The following is an 11,201-nucleotide window of genomic DNA, read 5'->3' as shown; positions in this document are numbered from 1 at the left end:
TAAACCCGTCCTGTTTGAAAAAGCACTTGCAGCATATTTCCTCATCTACATGTACAGTATGTAAGCTGTATGTGTCAGTATTATGCAAAACCTCACAGTGATAAATAATACCTGCGTAATACATATTGATTTATCTATACATAATGTATATGGCACAGGACAGCAGGAAATAATGCATATTTGCACAGTGTCCAGCAGAAGGTGTAGTTACGTCATTCCAAGTGAAAACAAAGAGCTGCGTCAAGTAGCAGTGTTTAACAAGGCTTTGACCGGAACATAAGTATTTTACTTTCACAATAAAGGGACAGGTGTGTTGAGTAAGAAAGAAAGGAAGGAAGAAAGAAAGAGATTACCAAATACTGAGACACAGGCCTAGAAGACAGCAACAGTCAATCAAATCAAAAATGCCCAGTGGAAGCAGTACATTAAACGTAGAGTAAAAAAACAATGTACTGTATGTGGAATCTTGCACTAACATATACAGCTAGGCTATGAAAATATGTTGTGAAAAGAGGCACAAAAAAAAAAAAAAAAAAAAAGAGGCAACAAATATACTGCTGAATAGACCATGATGTACACTTCGCACATATAAGGAAACACACAGAGTCTATTTGTTTTCTTAATCTGACCGTAATTTCCTCATTTTCCCCATTTCCATGCTCTCGTCACGTTGTAATTGCCCCCCACCCCCGAACCATCCCACCACCACCACCACCACCACCATTTTATTTAGGCTTGACTTGAAATGTTGTAACAGGCTGTTCTTTTTTATACTTTCTGTGGTAGTATTCATTCATTCATTCATTCCTTCATTCATTCACTCACCTGTTATTTATTTTGCGCCTGCTGCAACACAATATTCAGACTTTCTGGTGGGATCGTTTAAGTTATGTCTTACGGTACTTAATTGTAGTTTCATGTATTTTCACTGCTGTTCAGAGCCATTGGGTTTTCTTTTGAAAGTGAGAAACGGAAGTGACAGTGTTGATTTTTCTCTGGCTTGACAACAGTCGGTTTTCAGCACCACATGCTGCTTCAATTCCCGGACAGTTCCTTCAGAACAGCACCATAACTCCAGCAGAGAGCCCAAAAGCCGCGGAAAACGGAATAACATGTAACGGAATGTGCCGGGAAGATGGATCGATATTTGCATGCAAAATCATCTGGGACAGAGAAATATATATATATATTTTTTATCTCCGTTAATCTGCGCGCCTCTATATTGGAATGTATTTTGCCTTTGGTTTGTGTTTTTTTTTTTCTCGTATTGACGGATGAATGGATGGGGTAAACTTTGCCTCTGCAAATATTTTCTTCGGTGATTTTGCTGGAGAGATGACTTAGCTGGAGCTTTTCCCCAGATGATGCTGAAACACTCCGAGTTGATTTTGCCTTTTGCTGGGTCTCTAATGAGAGACAGGCTGTTCTGTATTGAGCTGATCAGATGATTTTCTGCTCTTTTCACACGAACTCAGGGGTGAGTGGTGGTACACAAATATAACAGAAATAAGAATATGTGTGCGCATCTTCACTGTCCAAATGGATATAGGGGGTTTATGGCCGCAGTGTATCTAGGCTAGTGTAAACTGTTTATATGGTTAAAATGAGAGGAATGTGTTTCCAGTGCAAAGGCATTAATGTATGTTCTTGATAGGAGTCTTTGTTTTGTCTTTGCTGTTTGTTACGTAAAAGCAGAAAAGTATATGACATCTTGCAGCATGTAAGTAAATTCCATTAATTTTGTGATTAATTTATTTTACTGTTGCAGAGTAGCATTGTGTAATTACATGCACATGTCTTGTTTCCAGCTGCAAAGCCTCTTCTAAGATAGGACCATCTCCTTAGGCTTGATCCAGGCACACACAGCAGCCATGGACCCCCTCCCAGAGTACTCTATGTTCCTGGTGCGGATTCTGGAGGAGTTGGACACAAAGCACAACACCATGTCCTACCAGGACCTCTGCAAGTCTCTGTGCGCTCGTTTTGACCTGGTCCACCTCGCCAAGCTCCGCAGCCTGCTCTTCTACACGGCATGCCTGGACCCTGCCTTCCCTGCCACCCTCTTCAAGGACAAAATGCGCTGCTCCATGGAGGATCAGCAGTCCAAGAAGCTGATGGTTGCAGCTGACATTGTCACCATGTTTAACTTAATCCAGATGAATGGGGGCTTAGCGAAAGACAAGCTCCCCATAGTGCACAGAGCCAAGTTCCAAAAGAACCTGTCTGTGGAGTCATGCAGGTCTGACAACGATGTTTATAAGTTTCAGGACTGTGAGAGGGCAATGGGTTATGAGCACATGGATCACCCCAGGGAAGGACGCCATTACCATCATCACCACCGCCCCCACCAGCACCCCATGACCCAGAACGCCCCTCCTTGTCCTAAATCAGAGTGCAACAACTGCCAGCAGTTTATTCCCACTTCGGACCCTAACTTTCTTCTAGGCATCAACAAGGACCTAAAATGTAGAGCAGCATCTTTGGATAAACTACAGCATCTGCCCCAGTACTCCAGTGGCAGTCCACCCTCTCCACCGTGTGAGATGCAGAGCACCTACTTTCCCATGGATATCGACAGTGAGTCCACCACGGAGCACGACTCCTTGCAACACATTGGCCATCCGGAGCCCTTCTCCATTCATTCCTGCATCCAAAAGAGGAACATCTTTAAGGAGGACTTCCACAATCTGCTGGCCTTCTCACCACAGGTCTGTCTGGGGACTTTCTGTTCTTTTCAATCTAAGTAAAAAGCATCCACTATCACAAATATAGATCCAAAGATAAATAGGATGCCGACACACTTAATTTAGTGCAGGTGAGTATAATGAGTTTTCATTTCATTCATTGTTAATGTAATATTGCACTTGTCAGGGTTGGGTTGGGAAAACCAGTCCAGGTTTCCACTTAATGCAGTCTGATTTATTTCAGCAGTTTATCAGAGATGACAAGAATCAGTGCGGTTTTATATCCATCCATCTATCCATTTATGGTGCTGTGCTACTCATTTGAATGCATGAGTAGATGAAATTGGTGTTGCATGTCTTCATTTTATGTATCAAAATATAAACGCTCATGCAGAAGTATTAATTTAAACAGCATATACTGATAATAGAGAAACTACAACCCCCCACGCCCAGCTGGTGAATTATTTCCTAGTAAGTGATGTACACCACAATATATCATTCACATGGAGCAAATTACAGCTGAGATAAAACTCCATTAATCCAAACTCCATTAGTTTTATGGTACTGTAATTCTTATAAATACATGTCAGTGGTGTAATTGGCATGCCAATATAAGACTAACTCAGTCCTGTGTCTGCATGATTGTTCTAGGTCATCACTGCTGAGTGCAAACAAGGCACTAAGTCCAATGAAGGCTACCACAGGAGGGAGCTCCACAAACCTACCACTTTCTTCAACCACAGCTTCGAACTGCCCTACAATAACCCTTACTTTGAACCAGCTCTGAACTCCCCTATTCAGGAAAGACGACGAGCAAAGCACGAAAGCCTGGATGACCTCCAAGCATCCACATATTTTGGACCAACCACAGTCTCTGAATGCGTCAGCAATCGGAAGTATAGTAATAAGCCAGGGAAGCAGCCGTCTTGGCCAGTGAAGAGCCTAAGTCTCAATGCAGAGGAGGGGTCTCCAGATTTTGAGAGGTCGTTTATGAATAGCAAGCCACTCAAAGAAAACCACCGTCATAATATCAGCATCATCAGCAACGACAACGAGCAGCATTTCCAGAGCCCTAAGGAAAAAGTCATTGCCTCTCCTTCAGCGTTTGTGAAGAAAACTAACGGGGTGAAAAACAAGGATGTGGCATTGATGGCATGTGGACCTGGGGGTATGGACAAGAGAGAGGCAGGGAAGAGGTTTAGGGAGAAAAATATGCACAGCTCATCTTTTCAGGCAGGGGATTGCTCCTCTAGTGTTGGGACTCAAACCGAACAGGCAGAGAAGAAGATAGTGAAGGAATACCCTGCTAAATATGGTGATAGAGAAAGACACCCCTTCAAACACTCTGACGAGGACTCTGAAATCGTCAGTGATGACATAAGTGACATATTTCGTTTTCTTGATGACATGAGTGTTTGCGACTCTTTAGGTGTCATCCAGTCATCGTGCTACAACAGTAATGGGTCCCTTTCTCAGGTAACGATGAAGTCAGAAGGCGACAGCTCCCCAGACCGCAACACGGTAAAGCTGGCCAAGTCCAAGCTGGACCGCCTTTTCCAGTCTCTTGAAAGCACTGATGATGAGCTTAAATCCAGCGTTTGCAAGCTGGTGATGAGGATTGGCGAGATCGAGAAGAAGCTTGAGTCTCTGTCAGGGGTTCGCGGTGAGATCTCCCAGGTGCTCTGTAAACTCAACAAGCTGGACGAAAAGATCCAGGAACCAGAGGGCAACGGGAGACAAGGGGAGACGGTTTCAGCCTCAGGATCCAATGCCACCCCTGTCCACCCACACCCGCATCCCCATCCTGACCCCAGCCTGTCACCCCGTGTCTTCCAGTGCCACACTACTGGCCACAATGTCAAAGTGGACAATGGCACCCCAGGGGAGTGGTGCTGCTCAGATGGGAGTAACAGTGAAAGCCTTAGGGTGAAAGCTCTGAAGAAGAGCATGTTCACCAGAAGGTCGTCCCGTTCACTCAACGAAGAGAACAGCGCCACAGAGTCAAAGGTTGCCAGCATCACCAACTCCCCAAGGGACTGGAGGACGGTGTCCTACTCATCCCATCCTGGAGATGAGGGCAAAGACAAGGACAGAGACAGAGACAGTAAAGACAGACACAGGAAAGCCAAAGAGGTAAGCGCATTAGTATTTTTTTTTTTTTAGAGAAAGCTGATATGTTTGGATATTACTTGTTTGGGAAAATTTTTTCTTTACCTTTATTTTAGCATTGTTACTATTCTCATATGACAGTGTTCTGTACTTTGCATAAATTAATCAGCAGTGAAAACTTCCATTATTTCTCCAATTAGCTTTACTGCCTCTCACATTAGGCTACTGATACAGCGGGTATATATAGAAGTCATTACATCCTATTTGCATGTAACATAATTGACATGTTATGTATATCAGCTGTTACTGAAGAATCCTGTGGATGTGGAACATGGGGGATTAAACAGGCTCTTCTTATATATGCCATACTGCCTCCATCCTGAAATAGCATGGCAGCCTTGTGCCTCAACAGCAGAAGCTTGCATTACGGCTGGGCCACAGATGTTGAAGGAGCTAAATTAATAGCTGTATCCCACACTTTAGCGCTCAGTGCTGTGAGATGTATTTACAGTCATACATTGAGAGCAGGGATTAATCCTGTTGAATTAGGAAGGCTAAAAATGGGGAAATGGAGCAGGGTACCTCTGGGTTTTTAGGGACTCTTGGGCTGGAATCTAGCATCTAGCATCTGGATTGTAACCTCTCAAAGACGTAAAACCTGGAGCCATTTCAGGGGGGCAACATCATCTGTACAAATATAGTTCTGGGAATTGCGAATGCTTTGCTAAGATGCACTGAGAAGAAGAAAACAAAAATGGCACTTTTTATACTCTGACAATACCAAGAAAGCAGCAAGGAAATTGGTTAGTTAATGGCTGTTTGGGCCACAAGAGTCAAAATGACAATGCCACCAAATACTGGTGAGTAAACCTATCTCATGAGAAAACTATCTGACTAACGCTCTTTCTGGAGACTGGAGATTTGCTCATTACTATTTTCAGGTATATGAGCAGCTGGCACCTTCTCTACATTGTGTGCCTCCTTCCACACCCCCTCACAGGGCTTCAGGGGCTTTTTAAACACTGTGCTGAAATGTCAGTCTGTCTCGGCAGGTGTTTAGCACATTTAGTCACTCCCAGTGACCTTTCTTTGGGAAGCCAAATGGAGCGGATGTTAATTGAAATAGGTCTTGACCCCGAGCTGCCTTTCTGCTGCTCGTTGCTGTGTAAGCACATCTCTCAGCAGGAGCAACCGCCCTCCATGTCATTTCTACATTAAAAAAAAAAAAAAAAAAAAAAAAAAAGACCTATGTGTGATCATCAATCTCCTTCTCCATTTCAGCATCTGTATTGATCAACTCGTCCTCCCTGCATACACCTTAGTGCAGACAGCCTCATCAGAATACCCTTGCTCTTCGCTAGATTCCTTTCAAATTTCTTTAAGGCTGTACAAGGCAAGGTTTTATGTAAAAATGCATGTCTTCTCAGCTTAAACTACAAAATGGAGCTGGAGCAGAGCGGAACCTCCTATTTCACCTAAAGGAGATGTTGTAAACTCTGGTGTTGGGTATCGCCAGGGGCAGGAAATGTTCTCCGTCCACATGCAGTAACAAATCAAACCTTGAGAGTGAAATATAAAAATGTCTCCTAAACAGCTCACAGATGATGGCCTGAACCTCTGGCCTCATGCAGCTCGTTTTAATTAGGAAATCCTATATTGTTTGGGTTTATTTTTTCTGTTTCAGTTTAGCCTGTCATAGCATTATGTAATTTTGGTGGGTTCATAGAGCTAGCTATCAAACACTAATGACATTAGCCGGGCACAGCCATACTCTGATTTCATTTCTGCTGCTCACCTCATGAAACAAGCCTGGCCACTACTGGGTTCAAGCTGTTTGGAAATAGAACGACAGCAACAGCTGTTACAAAAATATGTAGCAGGTGATTGGATCAACCGAAAGTCATCAGCTACGGTAACAATTAGACAAACAAACCGTATAACATTTGATGGTGACAGTGGGTAAGCACATTGGTAAGCATGCCTCTAGCTTGTTGGTACAGAATTCTTACCACTTTTGAATGGAAAATCCAAAAACGACGCCTTATGTCCTTTGTGCAGCAGCTTGTTACGACCTATAGTAACATTTTAAAATGACTTTAACTCTGCTGACCCGAGTTCAAATCCAAGAAGAAGCAGTGTTTGTTTTTAGGTAGCTTCTTAATGTTAGAGAACGTTAACTAACTGTAACTAACTGTTTCGTAAACTTGCTCAGGGAACTGTCCTGTAATACCCAGATAAGACTGTTAATACTGTTGTTTTACAGATGTTCCTGGGGGTCGTAGTACAGGGCTGGAACAAACAACCTAGATGTGGTAGACCTATGTTTACTGACCTCACCGTACAGGATTTCTGGGTATGGAGCTCCTTCAAATTAGAAAAAAAAAAAAAAAAAAAAAAAAATCAATCAATTAATCAATCAAATATTAATCTGCCAATTTTGGGTCCACCAAAATGTGAAGTTGCCAAGTGTAACTAAGACTTGAGAGGCTCAGTCCTCCATAATCATGTCAGTATCAATCAGGTCATGGGTGATGGATAGCTATTGAGTGACCAAGGAGGAGAGTAGCATATTTTTAATGGTGCCCCAGTCGACTCCACGCCACTTTATGCAACTCAGCAAAAAAACTAGCTCTTGGCCAATTTTCTTGATTGGATGGCATCCAGAAGAGAGTATGTGGGATCTTATTTCTCTCCTCATTATGCTGTCAGTTTCAGTCAGAGCCATTATTTCTCAGCGCCAAGATGAGTAAAACCCTTCAGACAGTTTAAAACATCATTATGTCCACAATTTAAATCACAGCCATTACTAGTTAACCTCGTGCTTATATAGGATTCCTCTATCGCTATCTATCTGGTTCTCTACGCTCTCATTGTCAGTCGTTTTCTTTTTTATACTCCGTACCCACTGTTAGAGTCTTGCCAAGATGGAGAGCAGCCAGAGTCTCTCTTCTTCTGTCTCTGTGCCCCTATTTTTCTGTCTCCACAATATATGCACACAGAGCCACGCAACTTTCATTCTGCCTCATTCCTTTGTACCTCTAAGATTGACTACAAAATGTACTACTGCGGTTGGAATGGAATTCTACGGCAGATGATAGAATAAGGTGGTGAATTGTATTTATTTATTTATTTCGTTGTTATTTTTGGTGGTATTTGGGTGCTAACAGCCACATATTGCAGATGCTTTGACAACAACATTTTTCAACTTGAACACTTGGAACATGATGAGAGCTCGGAGTATATCATGTGGCTGTGCTGTTGCACTGCAGCACTGCAGTGGTATTGGCACTCATGTATATACATAGGGTTTTCAGTGTAGTGATGAAGTACAGAGCCAGTGAAGGTCAACTTTGCAGATCAGTAGTCTTTGAAGCTCAGACAGCCTGGTACACAGCAGAAGTCACTTACTGTTTTTCCACGCACACAGTATCCTGGATGCTATTGCGGTCCTATTTGGAATACACTGTTAACGTGCACACTTTGTATCTGGCTGTGTCCGTGCACATCTGTGGATTATTATAAATCTTTTTGGTGCTACCTTTGACTCTACTATCCTCTTCCAGCTTGTGACAAATTGCAATAAATGACTGAAATCAGCACATACAAGCAACTATATTCTGGTTTTTCAAAGTTGGGATGAAGGATATGATATGATCAGGATAAGGGATACGACATTGATTTGCACCAACACAAAAGCGGCACACTCCAGTAATTTGAATCTGTGTGAACAGTAGCCAAAGGCTATGTTTACATATGCACAGTGTTCCAAATTATGGCTCATTTCTAAGTAAAGGTCTTATGGGGGGTAAGCTTCTGACTTGATCCCAGTATCCACCAATTATCAGAATTTCTGTTTTTGTGCTAAGATATAAAGGTACAATTCAGTTTCATCTTCATGCCAAGGGTGAAAGGACCTGAGGGTACCTGGAATTAACAAGGCTTACTGTTTTTAGTATGCGCACACACGGTGCATGTGCTTACCTACACAGCAGTATGTGGTTAGTATTCACAATACACGAGCAATCTGTGTCTGAGTTAGCTTGCTTTAACCTTATAATGAGATCTTCAGGGTCTGCATAAGTTCAGGCTCTATGGTCAAACTCAAAATATTCATTTGGTTTATATGTAGATAAAACCGAATAAATAACTTAGAAAAAGAATTATATTTTGATATTTACAAAGTTGCTAAGTGCAGACAGCAGCATGGTGGGCTAGTGCAGGGGTTTGCAAACTGTTTCATGTTCTGGGCCCCCAGACTGATTCTTATTAAGCTCAAGACCCCTACTTGAAGTGATTTTGCCTCCATCTGTGTTAATTATGGAAATGTCTAGGTGTCATACTTGTCAAATACATTCAAAATGGTGACATTAATACATAAAATAAAAAAATAAAATAAATAGTTATCACTCATACATACTTTTGTGTCACAGCTAAGTCTAGTGAGTTAAACCTTTGAAACCTGAGCAAACTCACTTGATTACTTTCAAAACATTACCAATTAACAAAAGAATTCTGGAACTTTAGTTAAAAAAACAAATAAAAAATAAACACAAAATTATCAAAAACACATCTTCTTCTGCAAATTTTTCGGCACGCTACTCCTCCCACAGCTTTCGTATTAGCCTCACACAATAAATTAGAAAAACGTGCGGCTCACAGGCACACTTGGGAGAAATGTGCTATTACTTTTATAAGCAATCCGACTTACCGATTTTTCGCAATTCCACCTTAAAATTTTGGCCATAGGAAATGAATGGCCAAATTTTCGCAAGGCCCTAGGGTGCCGAGATTTTGTGCTACGTCAACGCACAAAATACCAAAAATGTGCGTCTTGTGGAGAAGAAGTGGCGTCTCAATTTTCAAGACGATCCGACTTTCCGTTTTTTCGCAATTCCAGTTTGAAGTCGGAATTTGGACGCAATACACACTAATGGCACAATGTTCAGAGCGGTAGCTAGAAAGAAAGGCCCCTCTCACTGACACAGAGATACACACACTAAAACAACCACTAGCACTGCACTAGCCAATGCATTCCAGCACTGACCCCAAACACTAATGGAAGTCCATAGCAATGACCCCAAACACCCTAGCAACCCCATAGCAACCATCCAGAACACCGTAGCACCTGCCTAGAAACACCTTAGCAACCATTAGGAACACCATAGCAACCGCCTAGAAACCACCAAGAACACCATAGCAACTGCCTAGCAACACCCTAGCAACAACAAAGAACACCATAGCAACTGCTTTGCAACCACCCAGAATATCATAGCAACTACCTAGCATTGCCTTGGCAACCATCAGTAACACCATAGCAACTGCCTGGCAACGCCATAGCAACCACCCAATACATGATAGCAGCTGCCCACAGACATCATAGTGGCCACTGAAAAAATGATAAAAACTGCCTGGAAAATACCTGGACCACAGTAACTGCCTTCAAGCCCTCCAACAACACTGCACAACTACAAACAGCTGTTTTAAGTGATGAAGCTACAGCAGCCTGAATTTTACATTTCATCCAAACACACGCTTGTTTAAGCCAGTAAATGATTTGTATTTGTATTTGCAGAACCCTAAAATCACCAGGATTTCCTTGTTACTGAATCCCTTTGCAAAGTAGAAGTTGATGAGGTCTTCAGGTGCAGGCGTAAAGCACAGAAAGCAGCAGCATCTGCAGTGTGTCTGATCCAACCTTAAAAAGTCAAGTGATGGGTCCTTGGCTAAAAGGTCAATTTAAAAAATAATAATAATTAATAATTAAGAAGATGCCAGTGCACAGTAGGCAGTCGAGGTGCCGGTAATGTAGCGAATTAATTCTTATTAATATTTATTGTTTTCTGATTTAATAATTACTGAATCTTCGATTTTTTTCCCCTATAAATTCCAGAAATTTTGTCTTCTAATTTTACGCCTCTACAGCTCTACTGCTCTGTCATTTTTTTTGTTCCTACAATAGTCCTAATATACTGTCGAATCAATGATCTACTTCTCACTTTTACAACATTACCTCTACTTACTCAAGCAGCCAAGAATTGTATGGAGTTACTCTTACTTGTATAGCAATTTCTACTGCTATACAAGTAAGAGCGCGCCTGCACACGTGCACGCACACGCACACACACACACACACACACACACACACACACGCTTAAAGAATTGATTGGCACCACTCAATCAGGCCAGGACCAAGTACTTGGTCCCTCCTCTATCTCCCACAGTGGGTGTCCCACAAAGCCTTCATCGGAAAGCGAAAGCACAAAGAGAGAGTTTGGTTCAGGTTCCACATTGATCCAGTGAGCTGCGATGCCAGCAAGTGTGCAAGTTTGCTGGTTCAGCCCGGACCAATTATTTGGCCGCGGGCCGCCACTAACTCGGGCCGGGACAAAATGCTTGGTCCCTCATCCA

At 42.4% G+C, this 11,201-nt stretch overlaps 1 protein-coding gene across 1 annotated transcript in view; it reads left to right on the top strand.

Annotated features, from left to right (window-relative positions):
• Window positions 1-1,871: 1,871 nt before the first annotated feature.
• minar1 (membrane integral NOTCH2 associated receptor 1) overlaps window positions 1,872-11,201 on the top strand; it is a 35,622-nt gene continuing 26,292 nt past the window's right edge. Inside the window, exons 1-2 of the mRNA XM_030048196.1 lie at window positions 1,872-2,708; window positions 3,336-4,817. Of these exons, the coding sequence (XP_029904056.1) occupies window positions 1,872-2,708; window positions 3,336-4,817 (2,319 nt within the window). The remainder of the gene's footprint in view (window positions 2,709-3,335; window positions 4,818-11,201) is intronic.

Source organism: Myripristis murdjan, chromosome 3, assembly GCF_902150065.1.
Source record: "Myripristis murdjan chromosome 3, fMyrMur1.1, whole genome shotgun sequence".
NCBI lineage: Eukaryota > Metazoa > Chordata > Actinopteri > Holocentriformes > Holocentridae > Myripristis > Myripristis murdjan.
The sequence above is the reverse complement of the archived record's forward strand: the minus strand, read 5'-3'. Positions and strand labels throughout refer to the sequence as shown.